This window comes from Meleagris gallopavo, chromosome 5, assembly GCF_905368555.1.
Source record: "Meleagris gallopavo chromosome 5, MGAL_WU_HG_1.1, whole genome shotgun sequence".
Classification (NCBI taxonomy): Eukaryota; Metazoa; Chordata; class Aves; order Galliformes; family Phasianidae; genus Meleagris; species Meleagris gallopavo.
The window spans coordinates 27,016,694-27,043,500 of NC_139408.1; the positions used below are offsets into that span (position 1 = coordinate 27,016,694).

General features: G+C 41.3%; 1 protein-coding gene across 3 annotated transcripts in view; it reads left to right on the forward strand.

Moving 5' to 3' along the window:
- SYNJ2BP (synaptojanin 2 binding protein) overlaps positions 1 to 26,807 on the forward strand; it is a 91,544-nt gene that overhangs the window by 5,179 nt on the left and 59,558 nt on the right. The window contains exons 3-4 of one of the 3 annotated variants that reach the window (XM_085224931.1): positions 723 to 818; positions 1,686 to 3,186. The exons of the other annotated variants lie outside the window; for them this stretch is intronic. Of the exons in view, the coding sequence (XP_085081057.1) occupies positions 723 to 818; positions 1,686 to 1,826 (237 nt within the window). The 3' untranslated portion in view covers positions 1,827 to 3,186. Of the gene's footprint in view, positions 1 to 722; positions 819 to 1,685; positions 3,187 to 26,807 lie in introns of those variants that run through there. 3 annotated transcript variants of the gene reach the window in all.

Genomic DNA, 26,807 nt, shown 5'->3' on the forward strand with positions numbered 1-26,807 from the left:
TATTTTCTTGACAGTTTAATATTTCTGTACGTGTGTTTGGGGAGTCTGAGTGTCAAGAGACAGGAGGAATTGGGTGTGATCTCTAGGGATGCAATTAGAAGTAATGGTGATGAAACAGTGAGGAAAAAATGGGATGAGTATCATTATTTAGTGAATGAAATAAAACAGGCTATAAAACCTTCTGCTGTGAGAAATTATTTAAAGAGAAATCCTAGCATTTTAAAGGGGATGCCAACATGTGTGTCTTTTATTTTTTAACATCATTATGCTTTTAAATTTATGTTTTCATCAGTCTTCCAAAGAAAACATTCAAAAACATACCAGTAGAGGAGCTAATGTGGGAAGGATGCTCTCTTAACAGTAATAATCATTTTGCTGTCACTGCTCTTTTATTTTCATTAGCTATCACAGTTACACCTTTGATTTATTTCCAGTAAAGCTACAGCATAAGAAGCTGCTATTGACTCAGCTGTTGTCTTTTGGCCTGTTTTTTTTTTACTAGGCAGTATTTTTTTCAACACCTATCTTTTGTCTTGAAGTTTCTCATGTTATCCCAACTTAAAAATGCATCTGTAATATGAATGGATGAATATTGGTGTTGGTGTCTGTTGTGTCATGTCCTCAGTAGCAGAATTATGTGGAAGAGGAAGATTTTTATCTCCTATCCATGCCCTTTAGCAGTTGGTTCTCCTCTTTTTTTTTTTTTTTTTTTTTTTTGCTAGATCAATGGCAGAGACTTGAAGAATTTGCGACACATGGATGCTGTGGAACTGTTCAAAAATGCAGGCTATGATGTGTCTCTGAAAATTCAGCACAGGGTATGTTTAACCTGCTTCTTAGGCTTGTTTCTGGCTCAATTTAGACTGGTTTCTATGCTTGTTACTTCTCTGTTTTATGAAGCAGAAAAATGCAGTGTCCAGGTGCGCAGTGTAAGTTATGCATATAAAGAACTTGTCTGACCAGCGGCCTCCCTTAGTCAATGAGTGCTGTGTCCATACCTTGGATTACTTGTTTATAAGTGTATTAGTGAAGTGCTGAGGTTGGAGGAGTCCCTGGGTCTTTCTTTTTGCTGCACTATGCTGTGTTTTCTCACAGATCTCCTTTCTCAGAGGCCAAGGTTTGCCTGTGAAGGCAGAATCTCAGGTTCTCCAGTTTGCTTTCAGAGGCCAAAATCTTGCTGGAGACAAAACTTCCCTGTTTGAGAGTTCATGTTAGTGGTGAGATGTGTATGTACTCAGCACAAAGGAACGTTTGCTGCAGCAGTGTAAATGTATTGGCACTGTTTTGGACATAAAGAGAGAGGAATCTTTAATCTGCTGCTGCCACTTGAATATCCCTGGCGAGCATTGAAGTTGATGAAGAAGATACTGGTCAGCTTGAAGCATGCTGGTGGGAGGTGGTGGGATGAGACCCCTTTCCTACTCCCTTAATGAAGGAGTAAATATTCTGGATCTCTGTATGGGGCAGATGGGAAAAGCAGAGGAAATTACTGAAGGAAGAGGTGCCTGCTAGTGTCTGGGTACTGTAGTAAAGCTCAGTCCACCTGAAGCTGTTCTTACCCTGCCGTGTGTGCACAGGCAGCTGGGGAAGCCATCTTGCATGTCCTTACAGAGCCAGCTGGTCTTGACCCAGAACCGCAGGCTGCCGTGGGCTCTCTGACACAAATGCTTTGTTCTTCCTTGTAGTTGCAGCCAGAAAATGGCCCAGCGGGTCATCGAGGTGGTGGAGACTCAGGTGGGCTTCCCCTAGCAGCCATTCTTGTTCCAGGCCTGGCGCTCGCTGCAGCAGCAGTCTGGATCTTGTTGAGGTATCGACACCGGATGTGAAGATAGACACGCTTTGGATATCACTGCGTATTTCACAGCACCGATGTAATTTAAAGATAGAGATTAACGATCTTATCACAGACTGATGTCAAAGAGGATCATTGTCTATCATAAAGTTGCTGCTGGTGTTCTTGATATATTGATTTGTTGCGGAGTGAGTGGAAGCAGAAAGGAGCAGGGGAAAGGAGATGACTGTGTTCATGTATTAAGTGGGATGGCTGTTGTGTTGTTTTTAACTCGTATGAGAAGTTTTTAGCCATTTCCCTCTATTTGCACCATGAACTTTCAAACACACATCTATTCCATGTTTTAGAATGTGATTCTTTATAAAGAGGTTGGGAGGGTGGGTGGGATGGGTTTAAATCAAATACTTTTACTAGAGGCTTTGCCTTGTTCCCACTGAATTTCTCTTAGAACTAATGATCCATGCCTGAACCATGAATAAAGAGAAATAATGCAGAGGCTATCTTATCTTTTTCTGTTGGCTTTTCTTGTTGTTGTTGTTGTACTAAATAAATGCCTTAAGAAAAATGTATAAAGTCTAATCTACAGTAAAATCTTCGGTATAACTGCTGATGTAACACTAATGTACAGTACTGGTGAGGTATTCTACCAGTAGAATGGAAAATACAGAAGGCAGTCCACTGCTAGAGAAAGACTTTTGTTGTTAGAATGCTGCCCGTTCTTGAATCTGAGTTGTAAGAGGATGTTTTCCACAAATTGCTAGTGTAGCAGAGAGAGATGTGCAGACAATTGAAACACAAGAATAAGTAATTGCAAGAGATATGATTATGCTGAAGCTGCAGAAGTCTTTCAAGTAGTAATGAAGCAGTAGCACCTCCATCCTTCAAGCTGATTGAAATCTACATCTCTTGGGTGAAAACTTTCTGTTGTGGGTTTGTTGTTTTTTCTTCGGTAGGGGGAATACTGCTTTTCTGTAGCAGCTAACTTGCTTTCTGCAGTCAGAATATCTTACAGTGATTGAAAGAGGGAAAGCTGGGAGCAGTCTGGGATTGTCCTGGCTATGGCTTGCTGTGAAGACTGATGTGATGCTCAGGAGATAGGGTGGTGAGTGTGAGACAGGGTAAGGTTTAGCAAATACAACTGAGGGGCAGATTCTTTCTCTGGAAAATGTGTTACTGAGTTTACCTGCCGAGACTCATCTTCTCACTGTGATTGGAATAGTTTTAAATGCCCCTGCTGACCTGGACTCTGTAGAGTAAGACCTGTTTCTCTTGTCTCCAAGAAGGAATGTTTTTTTGTTGTTATTTTTGTAAAAGAAAAGCACACTGCATGATCTGGTCTGTATGATGCAAAGAAAAAATCATATATGAAATATACATATTCAAACAAAGAAAAACTGGTGTCTCAGTGCTTTACTTTTCTCTCTTCTTCATTATTCTAGCAGGACATTGACGATACATTTGAAATTGTGTGTTTGCTCAAGGCCGTAGTCTTGCCATCCACAAGAAGTAAAAGCGGTGCGTTGTTATGCATGATGTTCCTCAATCACCACAGAGGTTCAGATCAGTCGGGCCACGTGAAATCTTAGCCTGGCATGTAAACTGCTCTTGTGTAAAGAGAGGAGAAAGCAGGAGGAATTTTCCCTATGTTCTTGGCGAACCTTAGGAACAGACTTGATGCACGGGTGTTCGATGACCTGGGCCGATGCATGCAGTGACTTGCTTTGGCCTGCCCACCAGTTATGTTGGACTGTGTGAGGGATGGATTTTTGCAGATGCAGCAGGGAGCAGTGTGCCTGTCTGTGACCTGCTCTGAATGTTTGGCTGTGGTGTCCATGTAGAGCCCGCATGTATTAAAGAGGGCAACTACAGCTTGATGCTGTTTTATTCCAACTGTCGAAATAAAGGTGCAGAGAGCAAGAGAAAGTCTTGGAGACAAACTTTCTCTTTGCCGTGGAGTGAGTCTCGTCTCTGCAAGACAGGAGTGTGGAGCAAGCTGGGGAGAATGAGGAGTTAAGGAGGAGGTTATTTGCTGTTTTACCATTGGAGTCGGCAGATAAAACACAGCCTTTTTTATTTTTATTGTTTTATGTTCTTCAGGCATGATTGCCATCTGTTCTGCAGGCAATTTATTAAATTATGGGGGGGAGAGGGAGGCTTATCTCCTGTGCCCAAATAATTCATGTGTATTACTGAGCAGCTAAAAGCCTTTCTGGTGCATGCTATTCCTTTGAATTCCTTTTCCACAATTATTTGAATTATTTTAATACCATGGCATTAACTTGGTGGCTTTTCCAGAAGTAGCCTTTTCCAGAATAGTGGCTTTTATTTAACCAATCTAACCCTCAGGACTAACTTTCTCTGCCTTCTTCAAAAATGTATGTGAGTACCACCAAACGATCCTCATTCCAATCCCTAACCACATCATGTCCTATTTATTGAAAAAAAACACCTTAATCTCAAACAGCCCTGTGAGCTGTGGCACGTATTTCCATACCTCAGCAACTAGCCTGTACCACCTGAACTTTCTGTGCTTTCCAGTTTCCTTCTCCACTCAGTTTCTGTAGCCCTGAGTTTCGTCTCTATTCTGAGCACTGTGTATAAAATTTTCTAAAAAAGCTAATGATGACAGGGTGTACATGCAAAAAATGAGAGAGAATGCTAAGGAGAGCACTTAGAACAGCTGAAACTCTTCAATCCCTGTTTCTTTCTCATTTTCTTCAATTCCCTCCCTTATTGTGAACTTATTGACTTCCTGAGGCCTGTGTTTTCATATACGTAGCGTAAAGACCAATCCACTGAATTTAATTGACTTCCTGTATATTCCAGGCATTTATGTCTCACCAAGTTTCCTGAGCTATATACACTAATGACGTATATTTGACTTAGGCATAACAGTGAGAAAGAGCAGCCAGGCTTGATTTGAAGATAGGAAGATGCGCTACTTCTGGCACTTCTTAATTAAGCAAACTGAAAGGAAGCACACGGGAGGGAAAGATATCTTACTTCCAGTTTGCCTTCAGATTCCAGCAACTGGCTTGTTAGGTGTTATGAAAGAGCCCTCTAATAACTGATGTTTTTTTCCCTGTGAGGGGGCTTGTGTTTTGTAATTGTTTTTCTTTTCACGTATTACTTTTAAGAAATTAAGCTAACAGAACCCATTAGGATTTTCAGCCAACTTATAAGAACTGGTTTGTATGAAATAACTTTTACAAATCTCTTAGGTAGACTTTTTTCCCCATATTTTTTTGTTTTCTGAAGTGCTGTACAGAACCTGTAGATCACAGTACAGATGCCATTGCCACATAGAGAGAGAAATTCACTTCTTTTCATTTTTTATACCAAAAAAGCAGTACTTTTTGGTCACTGTGTGATGCTAGAAATTTGTGTTAATTGCCATTTGAGTTTTGATTTCTAAATCCACCACCGTGCCCAGATGTGACCTACATGGTGTGGGTAAGAGTATCAGTATTTGTGTTTTGTTGAATTAATGCACATCTTATATGAACTGGTTGTGCTTAGTAACAGATCTCGATTACAAGATCTTTGTCTGCCTTGTCTGCAGTATAATTTGCTCAGCCCACTATCTGTAGTGATACTGATTTTTGTCTTCTGCCAGACTACTGGTGAAAATACTGAATGGAATTTGGTACAGAGGCAGTGTCCCAACATGGTTATGATTTTTTTTTTTTAATAACTGTTGGCATCTTCTGATTATTGGAGTCTTTGTATATTTAACAAACACATTTTGATGGCTGAGCACTGGCACAAGTTACTGGAGGCTGTGGAATGTCTTTCTTGGAAGTATTCAGAAGCTGCCTGGACATGGCCCTGGGCACCCTGTTCTGGGTGTCCCTGCTGGAGCAGCGGTTGGGTCAGGTTGATGTCCCTGCCAGCCCCAGCCACTCTTTGACACCATCTAGCATCTTTTTTCAAAAAAACATGTATCAGCATGCTGCACAGTGCTAAGTAGATTCCATCCGAGTGGTTGTTAAACTTCTTCAGCTTTCTTCCTCGAAGAAGAAGATACAAGGATAATACTGTATTACCGTAATTTAATCAGGTGAGTTTATTAGCCTCACTCTCCTCCTCTTTCCCAACTTGTTGACGTGGCTTTATGGGACTATGTCCCACAGCTGTAGTCCCGAGAGAACATTTCTATGGAGAAGTCTGAAGGAGAGTCTTAGCTGTGTCTTTATGGCTTTTCTCATGATTAGCTTTGGGCAAACTGATGCTACATCTGTGCTACCTTCTCAAAATGCTTCCTTTTAGGAGCTCTGGCTGTGACCTTGCATGCAGCTGAGGGGTACTTCATGCCTTTCAAAGCTTTCTTGAAAAAGGATCTGTGAGAGTGTGCACTGATTCAAATGAAGAGCAATGCTGTGTGGACTTGAACCATGGCTTTCCTTGTCGTATTGGAGAGCTTTTGTTCTTGCTGCTGCATCTGTAACTGATTCTGGCAAATTTCACTATAGGGAGAGCTGTGTGTCTCTCACTTGGCTGCTAAAACCAGCTTTCCTAGAATAGTGCTCTTACTAAGGGAGGCTAACTGTGCTAAGTGTGCAGCATAATTATTCAAATTGCCTTGTGTCTGACTGGCAGTTATTTGCCAAGCTTTTGTGCTTGTGTGCAACGTAAAAGCACTGTCAGTGGGCACTCTTTCTGCTTTCTCACTCACTGGGCATGTCTTCCAGCCAAGTATCGCTTTGGTAAGATTCTCTTCCCTCTCTTTCCTCTTCACCAACTCTCAGCAGCCTAACATTTGTGCCTGGCTTGCATTTTTTGCAATGACACAAAGGCAGTTGTTCTTAGAAAAACTGCTGCTTTTGCCTTGTATCAGCAAATACTGATATTTGTTAATTCAGCAATGTCCCTTTAGGCGGTTAGAAGTTATGTCAGATGTTGACTTACGCACTGAACCAACTGTTGGACTTGCTGTTACTTACTCCTTTTTTTTTCCTTTTGGAAACAGACGTTGGCACTTAGCTGTGTGAGAGCCCTCTTTCTGAATGATGCATCTGATGTAGGACATATGACTGGAACAGCAGGTGCGAGCGTTTTCTCATATGATGTGGCTGAGACCGTCCAGTTAGACTGGTAATAAGCTCTGATCAGCTCCAAACTGAGCCCAGAGATGTCCTAGAATTAATGCTCTGAGTATCAGTATGCTAAGCAGGATGCTACACTCTTTATAGCAGTCTTGACTGGCCTCCAGTTTGGGGCATGTCTTCGAAGACGCCCTGGTGCTGTCATGATAACTCTCAGCTCCACATCTGTCCATTGTGATGTGACTGTGCCTCACCTTCCCAGGCTCCTGATCATGGGTGGTGGTGGGAGAAAAGAGGCTTCCAGCTGTTAGAGAGCATCAGTCCACATTACATCTGTACCCTGTCTCTTGCTGTGAGTTGGATGGGAGGGATGGACAGATCTTGGCTAGAGATCACCAGCCAGATGAGAGTGCATCCAGTACTTGGGAAAGTTCAGCTGAATGCAGGTCATGCGAACTAAGCCTGTCATGATTCTGCTGGAGCATGGTATTCCCAAAGAAAGCAAGCAAAAAGCAAGCTAGTTTTGCAGAGGCAAGCAGAGTTTTAGAAAGATAGCTGTACTTGTCTCTATATCAGTGGCTAGCAGCATACTTGGGAAAAATGATTGGGAAGGGCTTTGAGCAGGCTGAGAAAAGAAGTGCTGGAGAAACCTGTTTGTTCTTATTCATAGCATTTGTGTGAGGTAAGTGTTCTAAAGAAAAGCAAGTGAGATTTAAAGGAAGCAATGTCTGAACTCTGTTCGAGAACACTCCTTGGGGTGGGGGAATTTGGGCAACAGTCAGGACTGGTTGAGAGATGGTTTTCAAGGCATATTGCTAACATCAGTTGAAGGACATCAAGCTGTTAATTTGGAAGTAGTCTACATTAGATGATGCTGTGGTTATTTTCCACTAGTTGGTGTAGGAGAATACTTTTTAAAATTATTTTTTTTTTATATTTTAATTTAGAACAATTGAAATACTGGCAGTCTGATGTTAAAAGTTGTTAGCATGAGGATTCCCAGGTGAGGAACTGCAGACTGAAAGAAATTGCTCTGTTAACAGGCAAAATATTTAGTAAGTGTTTCATTTAAGTACCTAGGGTATATATGAGTCCAAATACAATACCATGAAACGGTGGGTTCACAGTTACCCTTAAGGGTCTTTTGCATTCATTTCTTCTCAGCCTCTTCAGTAAAGGTCTAAACGATTAATATGATAAAATAACGAAGGAACAGGGATAAAAGTTGTAATGCTTATGGCTTCTTTCACTTCTTTTTTCTTTTTAAATAGTAAATATAATGCAGAATTTGAGTATATAGTTCAGAGATTTAATTGTGGAAGGTGAGTCGTAATCCATGATTATGTAGATGTATTCCTGCTTTTCTTGTGTAAATAACCAGAATGGTTTCTGGTGAATGTAGAAAACAGGTCATGTAGCTCTGCTTAGGCTCCACCTCAGGCTGCTGTGAGCTGATACACAAAAGGCATGCAGGTCACACACTATATTGGTAAAGATAGTACCGTAGGTGATAAAGGGGAAACATTACAGAGGGGAAGTTTTCACCTGCTGTTGGCTCTGCCGTGTTAGGGAGCATGGACAGAGAGAAATGAGTAGAAATGCCAGAAAGCCCAAAAGTCTCACAGAAGCAGAGACTTCATCCAAGTTCCTGCAATGCTGTGGGGCTTCTGGGTCCCAGCTGGGCTGTCACATGCTACGTGGCTTAATTGCAGTAAAAGTGCCACAGAAATCAGCTTGTCTGCCAGCCAAGCACTGGAAGAAAACTGCGAAGAAATTTAAGTCGAGTGCTTTTTTCATCTGCTATTTTTCTTCCTTAGCAGTCATATCAGCTTTGCCAGTCCCGTTCCATGTTCAAGTTCTCCTTGCTTGGCAAGCCTTAATTAACCTCTCCTTGAAGTGCTGCTATGCCATGTTTTTGTTCCTGAATTGCTTGTAGTGTATAAATACTTCTAAAAATCCTATATGGGGGATGTAAAAGTGCTGATCAGCTGAACGAGAGCACAGTTACGACAGGAAGCTGAAAATAAAACAAATGCAGTCCAGCACAGAGACGTCAGTGGCTGTGTTTTGTTTTGTTCTTTGTTTTTTTGTTTTGTTTTGTTTTGTTTTTTTAAAAAAGCAATCAAAATTCTCCCCTCAGGGAAACCACTTACTACTTTTCTTTGGTACTGCTCTAAGTTCTATCTTAAATGCTGGCATCAGAACACACACCATTGTTCAAGATGAATGCTGCAATATGAACACGTGAACTGGATTTGAAAGACGCCAAAGACACATGATGGCTGGAGAGAGAGAAAGGTGCTGAAACCAGTAAGACTCAGCTGCTGTTACACTGTTTGCTCATGGCTCACTCAGTATCCTGTATCTGTCTATGCTGATTCTTTGCGAAGCAGGTCCTGCTTTCCCAACTTGCAGGCTTATTTTTTGCATGAAGTCAGTGTGCCCTTGATTTTGAAGTGGTTAAAGCTAAAGGGATTTACTCTCAGCTACTTGATCTGACTGAAATTTGTTCTGACAGTAGTGATACTGAGCATTTTAGAGGTGAGATTGTAGGCTGCTCTTTAATAGGGGCAACCACTTCTGATGCAGAGATTAAAAACAAGATGCTTTGTCAAAAGAAAAGCAATATTAGGTCTCTGTTCCTCTGTACCTGCCACATTTCTTCTGGGACTTGGAGTTAGTGGCAGGAGGAGGATGGCAGCGTTGACTCCCCTCCTTGTCAAATGTAGATTTAAGGAGCAACAAAGTGAAAACTGTTCTCCAAAGCTTTGCTTTCCTGTGGCCTTCTAGTGTTGGTTTTTCTTTTTCTTTTTCTTTTCAGTGCCTAAAATACATTTTTTTCCTTTATTTTATTTATTTTTTTTTTTAATTTTATTTTCTGGGTCTTTGGCAAAGTAGATGTGTCACATTTCTCTATCTAATTCTGAAAGTTTTCTGCCTATCACCAATTCCTCCATACACTGAAGAGATGTAAGAAATGTTTCAAGCCTGAATTAGAAGCTTGAGGCTAAATACAGGCTGATGCATTTTCTCTGAATTTAACTTTGTTGTTTTAACCAGTTAGACAACTTGAGAGAAAAGTGGTTTTTCCCTATGGAGAAGAGATCTTTGTTTGCCCTTACCGGTAGGCAGAGAAGTAATTACCATCTGCGGGACAGGGATGGGTTAGCAGGGGAAAATCCTGGTGTGCCCCAAAGCTGTTGTCTTGAGATTCTGATTTAGAGAGGAATTTGAATTTCTTGACTTGCCTTTTACAGGTATTCCATACTTCTCCCTTACGGATTAATTCTCAGGTGTGGAGAACAGGAAGATTTTTTTGTGAAACCAGCAATAATGGTGTGATTCTGTCATTTAAACATTGCCTTAGTGAATCCTTTCAGATATGAAGTATTTGTTTGGTATAGCCCATGTAGTTTTCATGAGGACACTTGATGTGCCTTTTTTATCTGAATGTGTCTATAAAAGTAGTATAGTAGGACTGAAAAACTGACTTAATACTGCATACACACAGAAGTTATCCATCATTACAATCACTGCCTGCTTGCTAAAGATCTATAATCAGTGAGAGTTAGTGATTTACTAGAAGTTCTTGTTTTCTTGGTTCCCAACGTGACAATATCAAATCATTTCCTGTTTATGAACAGAGACCAGTCTAAATATATGTTGATAGTTTTGTTTTGTTTTAATTAGCGAAGGTCAAAAATGTTCTTACAAGTTGATATGCATGAATGCTAAGAAGACTGTGAAGCAAGGAAAAATGAGGAATTCATGCCAATGAAATGTTGTCACAGATGGTGAAAGAGATGAGTCAGACTGGGATGTGCTAATAGCTGTTAATGATGAAGGAACTCCTTCTCAAGCAGTTGTTAGTATGGTTTAAGCTTATCATTTGTGGACCTGTGTGTTCATCCCCAGACATTAACAACAGACTATTCAAGAGCTCAGGGCTCATAGCCAAAGCTCACAGTTGTTTGCACACATGGCTAATCAGAGAGGGTCTCCAGCAAGATGAGTTATGGCAGAATTGACGACTGGCTGCGTTGTTTGCCCCTGGCTAAGAGAACATGTTGATTATTTAATTAGCCCAAAAGAGCAGGAAGAGGGTAGAAGAATGGAGAGCTTTAATGTTTTACCGGCACATCTTAGTTTTGCAAGCCTGCTTATTGGGCACATTGAAAGTGTCCAGTTATATGTAGTAGGAGGAAACTGCCTGTCAGCTTTGCCTCTGGTCAGCTGTTGAAAAAGGTACCTCACATACTTAATGGTAGCTCAGGGAAGGGAGCAACTGTCCCACAGTGGTGAACATCTATCCTCAAGATGAAGGATAGATATTCACTGGAAGAGACACCCATGTCAAGCAGGTGCTCTTTTGCCCGTTGGTAGCGCAGACTCTGAAAACCAGCTCAAAGATCTAGAGCTTTTGGTGTTTTCTGCAGCTAAATTCCTACTTTGGAGACAAAACAAACTATCTTAGTTGCCCCTTTTATAAAACTCTTCTTTTTTTATGACCTTAAAAGAGTAAATTTTTGTCTGAAATGGAAACAAAGTGTGGCTACCAGGGGGATCTTTGAAAAGCTGCAGGAAGAATACTTTCAGTTTTGCAAATGGTTCTTTATTACAACCCTTGCAATTATCAGCACAAAGCTGCTTTTTGCGCTCTGCAGTTAACAGAGAAGTTTTGAACAACAGTTTCCTAACAGGAAGACCTAGTGCCTGAGCTAACTAAGTGATACTTTCTACTAGATGAGAGGCTTAGCAGAGGGAAAATGAAGCCATTAACTAGAAAACCTGCTAAGTGATTTTTATATCTTAACCTTGCATGCAGTATGAGCTGAGTCTATTTTTAAGTCTCAATTATCACTTGCTGTGCTTTTCAGTACTGAATTTAGAGTTGACTAGATGCTTAATAAAGAAATGAACTGAATTACTGAGCTGTAGGAGTTCATCTTGGGGTGAGATATATCAGCGTAGAATTTGTTTTTCTATTAAGGGATGAATTCCTATTTTGAACCCTAAATGCTACTTCTAATACTGCCAAAGAAAATGTGGTAGTTGAGGCTCTTGGGTTAAATCATCTTATTATAAAGTAATATTAAAAAGCCTGTGTGAGAAGTCAGCAATCATCTGAATAGAGTGCACATTCATGCAAGCAATGGGAGCAGAGTGGCTGCTCTGAGTTGCATTAGAGATCTTTCAAATTCAGAGGTGATTGTGGTTCTGGTCTGTGTGTGGGACCAGTACTGGCTGTTTGTGATAGACTCCATGGGAGGTGCTAAGAAGATGCAAGGAGAGTTATAAAACTGTGGAGTCATTAGCTACGTTGGGTTTCCTCTGATAATCCTATTCCTAAATACTGATGGTGTTAGTACTGTTATAACCAGTATCCTTTAATTTAATCAGCTAGTAGAATTGTGGACAGACAGGTGGGTCTCAAGAGTTAGCCTGCCTGCCTGCTGACTCTTCTGCCTGTTTGTCTATTAATCAAATGAAAGGTCTCAGCTCCCTGTATAAAGTTTGCTTTTCTGTTAGTGGTATCATTTGAAACATTGCTATCATATTACTTGTCTTTTTTACCAGTTGACTAGTGTGTATTTTAAGCAATGAAACATCCAAGTTTTGAAAGTTGATATATTGTGCTGTCAGCCTTCTGTTACTGAGGAGAATTATTTGTTTATTCTTATTTTTCTGCCCTCAATCACAGGTCAGAATGGTCAAATTGTGATTCCTACAGCTTAAACAATAGTTATTTATTACTTCATTATGAGGAGCCTTCTAAAAAATAGAAGTTGGTCACTAGTTTTTCTTTGCGTTGTAATCCTGTAGGAGTATCTTTGGAATTCTGCTTTCCAGCAGCTATTCAACTGATTTATTAAGAAGGTGAGCAAGGTTTAACTTGCTCAGATTACCGTCTGAGCCTTTTAAAATTAAGAAAAACAAACTTGTTTTCTAATTCATTGAAAGAGAAGCTGGTCTTAATGAAGCTGCATGTTTTTCCTCTGTATCTCCTCGCTTAGAAGTTCAATGTACAGACCTCATCCTTTGATGCTTGCAGTCCAAACCCCTTTGGATTGTTTATACTAATGACCTCAGCAGAAGAATTAGGAATCTATAATGTTACCTTCCCATTTACAAAAAATATTCAAGGGTGTTTTTTTTTCCTGCTGCTGCAGCAAGTAGTGACTGTGTTCTTTCTTTGTCTCTTTCAAGGAGCTGCCCAGATCTCAGCCCCAAATGTCCCTTGCTGAATTGTTCTTTGGAGTTTTTTGCTTTCTTATCTAACTCTGTGCTGGTTCCCATGTTATTTCTCCTGACTCCTGTCACTCTTCTGCAACTGTATATATGTCACCTTCTAACAAAAGCAGTGTATCTTATCTGCTTTTCTAGAGTCTCTGAGCAGAGACTTTTGGGGATGCAGAGGGCAGACAGTGATGTATTTTCATGTTTAGGTAGAGGCCGCTAAACTTTTTCAGATAGCTGTCTTAAATAGTAAGTCCTAGTTTTTCTGTTTGCTTTGTCCTTGTTTTTCTAGTTTCAGTATGTATATGTAATACACACGTATGATTATAATAGGCTCTTACTTTTGCTGTTAAGCTTCAAGGCAACTAAACTTCCTATGAGCTTCAACATCTGAAGATATTTCCAGGCATATCAGTAGCTGAAGATGTGTTATTGAATGCAGAAGTTGTTCTAAAGTGAGAGTTCTGGTCCACCTTCTGCAGGTGAGCTCTGGGTAGGGACTCTTAGTTGCTCCACTGTTCCGTGAACTTCATTTTTTCTTCTTTTCCATCACTCAAATTAATCTGGGGGATCTGCATTGTTTACTGTTCTCTAGACATCTTCCTGTAGCTCTTCAGAACATAATAGTATGTTTTCTGCACTCCTGTCCTCTAGAACAAAAGTTGAACTTAAGAGAGAGTGTGATTTTTGGTTGAGTTATCAAAGAAAAGCTGCAGTGTGAGTCAGAAGAGTGCTAACCCAAGAGATTCCCTGTGGAAAGCATTATGTTCCATTTTAAGGGACTCTTCTGAGCAGCTGTCAGTGCTCAGCTTGTTGTGAACTCACTGATTGGGCTTTTGTGAATCTCACAAGCTCTGGAATTGTATAGCAGTCAAAGCCAACCCTTTACAGATGGCCAAAATGATTCAAGAATTAGTATCATTTCAGTGAAGAAAGTGGAAAAGCCCCCAAAATAGCAGGTAGTGCTTTGCCTTTGTGAACAATTTCATAAAGCTATTATAACCCTGTAGTGTTAGTGAAATAATACATGCATCCCTTCGAGGTAATTACTTGTTTCTGTGCAGAACTGAGCAACTGAGGTTGTTTTAACAGCTCCTTTCCACTTCTGTATCTTGTTCAGAGTTGGAGATCTCTTAAGAATACTGGTGGATTTTTTTTTACGCAGAATGTGCTCTCTTTTCCTTGTCTTTATCTTGCCCTCTTTCAAATATCAACAGTTATGGCAACAGGAAGGCTGGAGGCAAATAAGCAGCTGACAGTCTTCCTAATGGGCAGAAACACAGGCTGGAGTCTCTCACGAATTCAGTGGCACAGAGGTGGAATCACAGCAGAATTGCTAGTGGTGATGTAGATTGCATTGTGAGCTCTCAGGGTAGCTGGATTTAATGGTGAGATATTACTCATGCAAAACCTTCTACCAGAACTGATCAGCTTGTTGTACACAAATGCAGAAAATGCGGTCTGAGGTCTTAAAATGCTTTTCCTATTTCTGTATTTATTTCTGCATCCATTACAAAATGAAGCTTTGTTCGACCTTCACTCTGATATATTGTGCTTCCGTGCATTCTGTCTTTGTCTACTGAGTTTCTGTAGCCCATACTGTTTGCAGTTACAGGACAAAAATGGTGTTTTACATTCAGTCATCCAGGAAGGTAAAAAACAGTTGGTAACTTTAGCCCCAGATTTAGATAATGCAGAAAGGGCTTACCAGGTCTTGTGTGTCAAATTCATTTTTTGTGTGTTTGAAAGGCACTGAATGGCTGAATATGTCCTTGGTATCTTTGAACAGGGGTTAATACTCCAAAATTCAGATCTCAGTCTACTCTTTCTCCTGAACTTCAAAGATATTTTGATTGGAATTTCAATCTTGGCTTTATCTGCATATTGATTTGAGAGTAATATTGAGTTGAAACACCCTTCACACTTCAGAGAAGTGCAGATTTGAATTTCAAGAATGGGTAGGATTGGGAGGAAGAGAGAAGGAGAGCTTAATTGCTAGTAACGCTTTAATTAAGTGTAACAGAGCTGCATGAATGTGAGAATCTGAGTTTTCTTTAGAATACTTTTGTCTACTCGGAAATACCCATACTGGAAGTGTATCCTTCTCATAGTATCACACTTGTGTGAGAGCCATTTTGTCCTGTCACTTTCAATGAAAGTTAAACCAGGAGTATGTGAAGTCTGTCACTTTTGGCTGACAACTACTTCATGTCCATTTTCATGCATTCAGCTTTGTGTGTATAAGCTTCTCCTGCAAGAGTACAGCTTAAATATATGGAATTCTGCATGCCTGTTCTCTACGTGGACTACCTGCAAAACCCATTTGACTGAGAACTATTCAAAATCAGTATTTAGATATGCAAAATATAAGAATGTGTGTTTGTGTCTATGTTCAATGACAGGATTCAGTGCAAGAGTACCCTCCAAAGTGGAGCTGTAAGCAGCTTCAGCTACTGTCAGCAGTAGTGGGTAAAGCCAGCTCAGCATATGTCAAATTGTGTGGAGGTATGTGTCAACAAAACAGCTCTTCTACAGTTGCAGTCAGACACTGTTCTTAGTGCTGGGGCATCCTGCAATACTGCAGCTGCTGCTGTCTGCATTGTGGTGTTCAGGCCTTCACTTTGCTCCCTGTTAGCTTTTCCTCCTGGCTCTCTTATTCTTTCCCTGTGATGGAGTGGCCATGAAATGCCAGTCCTGCAGATGGCACCTAATCCCCCTGGGTTTTGATACCTGCCTGTCTAGAAGCAGAGCAGAAGCAATCAGAGCCCTTACAGCATTCTGGGGTTCAAGAGCAGAGGAAGAGAGACTGGGGCTATGAAATTTTATTGAAGGTTGTTTCTTCTGTGCTCAAAGCAAGCTGTCACAATGCTCTAGCTTTTCAAAACACGAAAAAGAATTAATCTTTACAAGTTCATCCAAAAAGTGCAGTAGTGCTTGCAGCCTCTGAGTTGAAGGTGCATGTTGTTCCTTGCAGGAAACCTGTTAATAATTTGGGGGATCAGAAGGGGCACCAGCAAGGATCAGCTCTGTGCAGCAGTGCGTGTTGATGAACACTTGTTGCTCAAGTGGGACTTGTTCTGTCCCATCACCCCACAATCATAGTACATCCAGCCTTTGCCACTGTACACAAACAGCATGAGAGTTCCGCCAAGATGACTGGGTACTGCTGGGGAAAACAGCTAGAAATCCCAGTAGCAGGGAGAATAGGGGTATTCTCACCTCTTTTGTGTAGAAGAGAATCTTCTGTGGGAGGAGGCACTTGCAATTCTCTTTTAAGGTCATTGTGTTACAGTGAAATTTAGGCTTCAGTTACCAGAGATTTTAGCACTGGGAGGATGTTCTCATCACTGTCCAAGAGGCCCTCAGCACCTGAAGACTTGCACTGCAGCTCTTTACCCATTCTGGACTGGTGCATGGTCTCTTCCCTTTCTTCCCTAGACCTTCTGCTGCTCTCTGTGTGTGGTAGGACAATTCCTCTTTCCCCTGTGTCATGATTCCTATAGGAAATTGCTGCTGTTTTTTATCAGTGGAACCTGTCCTGTTCATGTGTCTTTTGCATCTGCTCTCACTCCCTGAAGACAGAGTTGCTTCTATCTGTAGCTTCAATATATTAGAAGAATGATGTTGCTTTTAAAGCAAGTAATATGAATTCTAAAAAGAAAAATCCTTTTAAGGTCTAATTTGTTTTATAAGCTGAATATAAAATAAACAAAAAAATCCTAAAAAAGTCTTAGACTACTCAAAGCAAAACAAACTAGGCCTGTTAAATAATGTGTTAATAAGCACCTATAAAATAGACGGTGCTTTCAATCTGATATGACATTTATTTGTCAGTCCTGTGCAGACAGCTGATGAATCATACATAATTATGGCACTTGTGAAACGTAAGTTTCCTCATGACTGAAGGTAAATGTCAAAGATACCACGTGTTATAACAAGACATCATGCTTGGCAGGTATGGCTTATTGAGGAGAGAGACTTCTGTTTCATACGCATACTCTTTATGTTGCTCAGTTGAGTGTATTGGTTCCTTGAGCACCATCCTACAGCTGTCTTATGTATTTAAATACCTCCTCTCCATTTAGGTAAATAACATTTTCTTTGGTAGTGGAGAATGAAGAGTGTATGATCAGTGAATTCTTTCTCTTTGGCTCTGTTCTAGTAAGCATCTGTCACCTGTGCAGATCAGAGGTGCAGCATGAGCTGGGTTAGAACTCTGCTCTGGCTGACATTGACATCCTACCTGAGTGGGAGTGGGTTTCTTCTGTCACTACTCTGAGCTTCATCCTGGCCTTTTTCTAGCAAACATGGTTCAGACACTCAGACAGAGCGAAGGACATTTGATGAAAAGCTTTTGTCACTTGGCCTTCCAGGGCTTTTCTGAGAGAGGTGAAAGCTTTTCTAGAGGACGTGGATCTGATAAAGTTTCCTGAAGAGTTTCCCATCTCCTGATAGTCTCTTTTAGCTTCTCCCTAATATCACCACAGAGCTTTTTCCTGGGATAAATCAACAAACCCAGGTCCTCAACAAACTCTAAAGGTGGACTCATGTGAAGCCAATTAAGTTCAACATAGCGAAGAGCAAGGTTTTGCGCTTGGGTCTGAGTAATCCTAGATACATAAACATACTGGGAAAATAACTTGAGAGTAGCCCTGTGGAGAAGGACCTGGGGGTCCTGGTGAATGAAAAACTGAACATGAGCCTGCAGTGTGCTCTTGCAGCTCAGAAAGCAAATGGTATCCTGGATTCCATTAGAAGAAGGGTGGCCAGCCGGGACAGGGAGGTGATTGTCCCTCTCTGCTCTGCCCTTGTGAAGCCCCATCTAGAGTACTGCATTCAAGTCTGGGGCCCCCAGTACAGGAAAGATGTAGAACTGTTGGAGAAGGTCCAGAGGAGGGTCATGAAGATGACCAGAGGGCTGGAGCACCTCCCCTGAGAAGACAGGCTGAGGGAGCTGGGCTTGTTCAGCCTGGAGAAGAGAAGACTGCTAGGAGACCTCATTGCAGCCTTCCAGTATTTAAAAGAGGATTATAAACAGGAAGGGAGACAAGTTTTTGCAAGGTGGACAGTGATAGGATAAAGGGGAATTCTTTTAAGCTCAAGGAGGGGAAGTTCTTTACAGAGAATGGTGAGGCGCTGGTATTTTATCTGTGCAAATGTTCCAGTGAAAGACACATCAAGGAAAAGAGTGGAGCTTTGTACAGGAACCGCTGAGTCACGGCCTGAACCACTGATTGAGCACCTGGGGAAAGGACCCAGTCAGCCCTGGGAGCACAGGTGAAGGCAATTCAGGTGTGAGACTGGAAGGGGTGGAACCTGGCTGCACCTCTCTTAGATCCCGTTTAAGGGCTGAGTGCCAGCGGGGGAGGATCTTTTTCTGGAGATCTTTCCTTTGTGGATTTTATTCCCTGTGGGCTTAGATCTTTGGAGACAGGAGCGCAGTCCTTTTTTTCCTTCCCTCTTAATACTTTTCTATTGCGTTGGTCTCTCTGTCGTTACATCTCGTGTCACCCTTCCATCGTGTTGCTCTCTCTGGTTGTTACAAGCTTCAAGTTGAGACAGGAGTCTGCACAAAGGTGTGTCCCTGGTAGTCTGGAGTGGATGGAAATGCCACTGTGTGTGTTGGGTAAGGCTGGTCTTCATGCATGTATGAAACATGCTTCTGTTGTGGATTCTTCAGTTCTTATGTGAAGCATTGATCCACTCTTCCATTGTAGTCCCAGGGGAAATGTTCTGCTCTTTCGCCAGTGGTGAGTAAAGTGAGTAATGTAGCAGTTATAAGGAGTGATGGGAATGTAGCTCTGATGAAAACCTTGTTGATGTGGGAGGTAGAGTTAATCCTGTGCTGGTGCACACCTTATGAATATCTAAAAAAACCTCATATGTGTATGACTTTTTGCTGCCAGCAGAGAGTTTCATAGCTGCAAAATTCTGACTGTTCTGAATTGTTACAGATATATGTAGCTGACCTGGTGCAAAAGATATTGTTGTGTGTCCCTCAGCTGCTGGGAGTAGGTTTTCGGGGCTGAATGAGACAGGAGGTACCGCTAAACAGATTTTAAGAAATTTCCCTCAAACCAATATTTTCATGATCTAGAATCTGAATCTCTCTTTTCATACTATGTTCAAGAGATAAGATTAGCAAAGGGATTTCAAAAGCAATGTAGTTCAAGATAATGGAAAACTCCTGACCTGAATCTGATTCCATTTGGGATCTCAGTAACAGCTGCAAATGAGGCTAAGCTGAATTCCATCATCAGAGCAAGATCTCAAGAGCACCTTTGGAGTATGCATGGAATACAAAACACAGCTAGCTCCCTCGCATTTGTTAGCATGCCGGCTCTCTGAGAGGGAGATATAGGATATGTATGTGTGTGACTTGACGGCTAAGGTGAAATTGTGCTGCTTAAATTTGTAAGGATGAATTTGTAGAGTCCTTGCTTGTTGATGAGGTTGGGATGCTTTTAAGCTGGTAGAGGGGAAAGATTGAGCAACTGCTGAGACTCCATTTTGCCAAGCACTTCCTTTCTTGATAACGATAGAAGTTGTTCTACTGTGCAGTGTTTTTAGTAAAAGCTGTCTTTTTGATCTCAAAGGCTGTTTTGTTTTTTAATTCTTTGTTTTTTTTTTCCTTCAGGAAATATTGATTTCCCATACAGTCTCAGTGGGATTTACCGAAAGAAGCAAATTCCTTTCTTCTGCATTCTCTTTGAAGAGGCTTTTGGGGTATGGAGAACAGGGATTTTTGCAAAAGTGAATAATGCAAAGAAAAATAACGCACCGAGCTCTTGCCAAAAGTTAGTTTATATGTATGTGAATCTGTATGTACATATGAATATATGCACCTTCCCCCATATTTAATATTACATTTATATATGTGTAAGTATATATCATGAAATCCTGATCTTCTTTGAGGAAAAATCACTATGTCAGTATTTTCAGTTTCATCAGACATCCCTTTTCAGGACCAGCTCTAATAATTCTTATTCCTTTATGGATGGTCAAAATCCATACTTGTGACTCCTTTCAGTTGGCTTCAGGCTTTGTATTGGAACAAATGCTGTTCATGGTCTAGTCCTTCTTTCCCTAATTATTTGATGAAGTGTTAGGTCTCTGCATTCTATTGTGCTAAAATTGGTAACGTTCTGCATCTCAGAGGGGCATCCAGGGCTTTACAGATGGTCATTCCAAAGTAGACTGAGGAGGCAACAAGAATTCAAACCATGTGCTTTTCCATCCACACAGTTCAGCACAGCATGTCCTCCCATTGTATTTTTTTCCTGCCTGCTCGGGCTGTACCCTTGGTTTACTCTATAAGATTTTGTTCTGTGTGCCTTTGTGTTACAGTAGAGCTTTTCATGGGTGAGTTCAGCTGATTTGGTGCTGGGAAGAACTATCTTTACTTTCTCATCCAGCTAGCAACATTTTTCCTTTGTGTAAATGCATTAATTGCAGGCTTCATTGTTTCCTACTAAAGAAGGTGTGTCCCAGCACTATCAGACAAGCCGAAGCTCTTTGCTGGTAGTGCTAAGGCAGTTATCATCTGTCACTTTGGCACTTTCAGCCAACAAAGAGTTTGCAGTGGTGTGTTCCTGCCTGCCAGAATGTCATCTGTCTGGTGAGTAGCAAATGATACAGGACATACCATTTAGATCTACGTATTCCACGAGGCTTTATTTTCATGAAGAATACAGGCAGTGTTGCTGTGGTGCAATAATTGAAGATTTTAGCTATTGCAGAGGAAAGCTAGAAGCAGTTGCCATTTCCACCGATACTTTGACAAGCTTTGGTTTCTAGGTCAGTAAGGATTGCCCATTCAACTCAATTAGTTGAAATTCAAACAGTTTATGTCCTTTTTTTTGTCACATCTAAAAATAAAAAGGAATTGTACCATCAACAGGATTGGTTCCCTGCCCTTCATCAAAATAATAGATAACAAGAACTAAAAGAGGTTCTTTATGGAAATTGGCAGAGATGTTAGGAACAGACTAGAACCTAATCCTGATGTCTACTCTTTCTGAAAATCTGAGACTTAAGTGTGCCAGGACTCTGGTAGGATACTCTAGATGTGAAAGTCCGAACTCTTAGAATGAAAAAAGGTCAGTTTTCAGCTTTTGCCTCATTTTTCCCCTCCCATTCTCCTCTTGTCATCAACATCTCTACAAGTCATCTCCCTCTTGTGGGTGTTCCAGGATCACGGAAGCAGTGGAGGTGTTTCTCTGTACTTGCAGAGGAGCTGTTGAGAACTGTTCCATGCTGACATGAGCTCTCTGGCCAGGATTTCCTCTTGAATTCAGAGATGACTTTCATGGAAGAGGAATCTAGGAGGAGAATGAATAAGACCATAGAAGAGAAGACATGGGGGATATTTTCTTGGTCTGTTCTTGAGAAAGAGCAGTGGTATTGGTTGGGGGGTGCAGGAGGCATGTAGAAACTGTTTCTTCCTAAACTAACAGGTACTTCTTAACCCAGGGCTCTGTTAGCAGACCCCATAGGAGACACGTCAGCCACATTTCTACTAAGCCACTCCTGTTTAGGAGGAGGGCTTTACTCATCATCTTTTTTCCTGTCACAGCCCTGTGACTGTGTTCTGCCATTCCCTCTGTCTGATGGGTGAGATTAGGAGTTAGAAAGGAGTGCTGAAATGGGAATTCATAGCTCCTTGGTAGGAGAAAGGGAGGGGGCTGAAGGGGATTGAGACCATTCTGATCCAGCAAATCCACATCCATCTGAAGAACACCAGTGCACCCTGATTGTAGCTGGTATCTCTGGGGTCCTAGCATAAAAGTGATGAGACTGAGGTTTTGCTATATGTTAAATGCTGATGTCACTGCAATGGAAGTGCATGTGAAATTGGGAGAACACGTGTGACATGCTCTAAGAACCACAGTGTTATCCTTCTGGAGAAGATAAAAGAACAGATGATTCCTTAATTTAAGTACATAATTTCTTTAGATCAGATCTATTGCAGACAGAATGGTTCTATCCTCGTATTATTGTATGACATGCCATAATCTTAGGTTCACGTGACAAAATGGAAATAACGCTTAGAAGAAAAGTTACACAATACAAGTAGGCATGTCAGATTTGAGAAGCTGAAGACAGCAAAATCATCAGTCTATTGTTTCCTTCCCAAATGCTGTCTTGTACTTACCCTGCCTCAGTTGGAATACCATTAAGGCTGTGTATTTGCTTTTCAGTAAGGAGTAATTTTCCAAGAAATGATCACACAGTAGCTTTAATTCTAGGAAGTCCTGTCATTCAAAATAACACCACCCCAATTCAGAGCAACAGTTCTTTGCAGTTGTCTTGTACGTGAGTTATTGTCATGGATGGTAGCTGTGATTACTGCTGTGCAAGGGTACAAGTAAGGGCAAAACAAGCGTCATGTACTCTTCTTTCAAGACACATGGGAAGATAAGTGAAGCCTCTGTATCAAGCAGTGCAAGGCCAAAGCATGATGTCTGGCAGTGTTTGGAAATGCAGATAAACCAGAGGGGTGTGGGGGGGGTGGTCATTGGTGGGCTGTGTGTAGGCTATCCTGAAGAGCCAGGCGGAAGGTGTCTGGAGTGACACAGAGAGCAAGGCACAGAGTCACGGAGTTCCTTGGGAAGAGTAAGCCTGCTATGGGCTTTGTTTTTGTTGGCAGAAATAAGACTTTGCATCCATTTCTGTGGGCCAGCAGAACTGCACCTGCAGAACTCCTTTACTGATACAATCATATCACCTAATAGGAACACAAATAGGCCTCTGATACTAGCAAACTGCTTAGCTAGAATGTGCAACAGGAAGAAGAAATATGCTATTTTGTTTATCTATTTATTTTAGTTTAGTTTCAAGGCTTTTACCAGAAACAAGCTGATATCGCTGTCTTGGGTTGGTTATGGCTGTAATTGTGGATGAGTGTGCTTTAGTGTTCTTGACGCTTACAGTTGGGAACAGTCAGGCTCTGATATTTGTTTGAAGCAGTGCTGCCATTTTTATGTGCTTAATTTCTTCAAGCTCAGTTATGAGGATGATGAGTTGTTAGAACAAGTGAGCTATTTGTGCCTTGCAAAATTATATGCTTAGGCCTGTTGCTTTGAGTTTTTCAGTGATTCAGGGCTGGAGAAATCTACGCTAGCATTGGAGCTTGTTGATAAGGATGCCAAATTCACTTTGTTAATTTCTATATTATAGGAAGCTAGTCCATTAGCCTGCAGTGCCACCTAGCCTTCTCGTCCTTTGGAGAGCAGAAAGTATGGTGTGACTATTTAGAAAGATAAAAATAAATAGGAAAACATTTGTGTAATGATCCTTTTCCTCCTTTGTTTAAAGATATAATTCAATCTCATCAGAAGGTTTCCATTAGCATTCTGAAATTCATTATGCAAGTATTGGGGAAAGAGCAGTGGAGAAATAGAGGCAATTTTCTTCAGAATGTTCGTTCTTTGCACAGTACAAGTATTACTCATAACTTGTAAGGTCTGAGCTTGGTGAGGAAGCAGCCAAGCTGGTGCACGACTATTAAATATTTTAACAGTCTGATTCATCCCAAAGTGATTCAGAGACTATTGATAGTTGTCCTGTCAGGAGTTACCTTCTCTGTGGTGAAGTTGGAGTGATTAGTGACATATGACCAGCACTCTGTTTAGTGTGGGGCTATACTCCTGGAATTGGAGGAATAGACAGAGACATAAGTACAGATGCAGGGTGGGAGCAACGGCCCCAACTCAGGTTGGATGCAGGAGGTTAATGAAAGATAAGAAACACCTCTTTACACCTATGAGCTCTGTCAGCTTCTGGCACAGCTCTGTGCTTCCATCAATCTCTCTATCTTGTCAATTGACTCTTCTCCATCACTATTAAAAGGCAGAATTGTATTTTCCTCACCCTTTGGGTGGTTAGGTTCACATTATTTACTTGCTGTTCGGATGTTGATCTGACTTGCATGTTGTTAGTAGGTGAGAGGAAAAATAAAATAATCATTTTGACCAGTACACTTCCAGGGCATCTGTGATAGCTTCTGCCTTTCTAAATAACAAATGCAATTTATCTAAAGTTTTGATTATGTGTGGCCCTTTGGAAACAAATGCACAGCTTTTTGCTTTGGCACCATTAGCCTGAATCACTTTGCATTTAGAGCTGAAAGAGATTAGAACATCAGGTTCTTTGTGAAAGACAACAAATGGTGAGTAAAGCTCTGGCCGCGCTAAAAATGTAAAGAAAAATGGGCAAAATGGAAACTGTGCATTGCTGCAGACTGCTTTAGTGCTGGGGACTCTTTCAGCTAGTTTGTGATTGCCAAGTAAAACCTCAAACCAAGCCCAATGAATATGAATAGGATGGGACACTGTTACTGGGTTTCTGTGATACGGTTTTCAGCTTATATTATAGCAGTATTAAAAAAAAATTGATAGCCAGATATGTCACATGTGCCACAGGAGGCTGCTTCAGATTTGTGGGTGGGAGGAGTGAGAAACAAATCTATTGCGTTCCATCTCCAAATCCTGCTCTATTTCCTCTGTATCTGTAAATCTTCCTTCAGTGTTTGATCTTATTAAATGTGAACAGTTTTGTTTGAGAAGGTACTGTGGTGGATTTGGGCTTGATTAAATAAAGAATCAGCTGGGCATTGCATGCGTATCTGATGGTTAGCCATGGCCTGTTCGTACAGATGATGTGCGAAAGCATATTAGAGTTCCTAGGATGTACCTTTGCATTAAACAAAGCCCATTGCTGAGTCTTGTAGAATTGTAAAATGCTATACATAGTAGCTTACAAGTTGCATTGTACTCTGCACACCTTTCAATATTTTTATGATTTCTTCCCTTTTTATATTCAGGCGCTGATCAGGCTGCAAAGAGGATGGATATAGAGAAAGGAATACTTAAATTCTGTGAATAAGATATGATGCTTACATGCATCTTTTTATTGGTATCCTATACACTTGATAACTTTTCTGGAATGCAGCTATGATTTGACTGCAGAATATGATACCCAGCCGGACAGAAAAAGAGATCTAATACCTGTGTATCTGATGCCTGCACACTAATCAATAGGCGGTTTGAAGGTGCTGGACCGGCCTAGCTTAGTGAACATGTCTTGAAGTAGTTGACCAAGTGTTCCAAAAAGGGTATAAAATGCCATAATCTGAAGGTTTTGGGTGCTGTCCTTGTTGGAGTGTGTTTTAAATCTACAGGAATAAGAATCCACGTTTCCTTCTCCTTGTAATATAACCACCAGGTTATTGTATGAAAAGCAGGCAGTGATCCCAGCAGGGTGTGGATTCTGCATTCAACTGGTTACATGGAGAAGGAGGGACTGGTGCACATTGGGCAGACCTGTTAGCTGATGAGCTGGGTCTCTGCTCTGAAGTGCTGATCTCCCCCCCTCAAAGTGCTCTGGTCAGTGGAGGTTAGGACATACAAGCAGAGGGGTAGATATTGTCCTAGTCCAGGAAAAAGGCAGCTTACACACACTGAGGGCTAAGCTGCAGCTAGCTTTTGGATTTTATCCTCATCTTCACAAGTGTAGCATTGCACATCAGTTCAGTTCTCCTTGATCCTGACTGTATGCACTGCAAGTTTTCTGTTCAGCTAAATTTTGGTCACTTTGTTTTCCCTGTACCTCTGTGATGGGGAGCTGGTGACACATCTATTCTCTTGCTGTTTACCCCTGCCATCTCTTTAAATTATTGTAATGTCTTTTGGTGTGTTTGTACGGTGTGTAATAACACCAGTCACTGCGTTATCCACTGCACACTGTTACTGTATCATGGTGCAAATAAGTAGTCTAAAGATGTGAAAAGCTCTTTAAAACTGAACCTGTTAATCTCCTTGGGTATATAGAAAGTTACTGTTACTGATATTCCTCTCGTCTGCATGCAGTGGCTGATCTTGAGCTATTACTTAGTGCCATTAATTTGTTAATAACATTCATAACTACTTGTCTAATCTTTACCATCAGAATGAACATGGATGTTCAGCATTTCCACCCTGTTTCTCTGTTGTATATTGATTGCCTGTCAGCTGACAATGTTGCTTCATGTAAACAGAGTCCAAGCTGCCAGGGACCTGAGGGCAGAAGTGGCCCCTAATGGCCTTGCCTGTTCTACCCTGAGCCTCTCCCAACCTTATCCATGGCCCAGCAGCCCCATTTCAGTCCAGCCCAGGACTGTCAGCCTCGGCCCCAGCTATGCCTGCCTTGGGAGGATGTTGGACTCCAACCCTGCCCTGCTGGGCTGGACGTGTGCATCAGTGTCCCAGCTTGACATTGGACCTTCATCCCTGTGAGCTTGCCTGACATTTGGCTGAACGTGGCTGCCAGCTCCAGGCCTGCCCTGTGCACCTTGTTCATGTATTGCGGGATGGGGCCATGGATAATGAAGGTTCTGCTGTGCCAGTCATGTTATTGCATTCAACAACCCATCCCTTTAGGAGCAGCCAGCCTTCAGTGCTCCCTGACAAATAACCTAATATTTAAAAGTTGGGAATTGTAGATGCAGTGAGAAAGGAGACAAAATGCAAAACTGAGTGGAGTTGAATGCAAATATTAATTTTGCTACCTTGAGCTACTGACACGTACCTAGCTTTCAGCTGTGTCTCCCCACAGTCTTGCTAAATTCTTTAAATCCCTAATTTGGCAATTTTTCTTCCCTTTTTTGGTACAATCTCAAGGTAACTACTTCACCTATTGCATTAACACAGAGCAAAGCACAGGCCCTCTGGCATTGCTGGCATCCTGTGCTGATT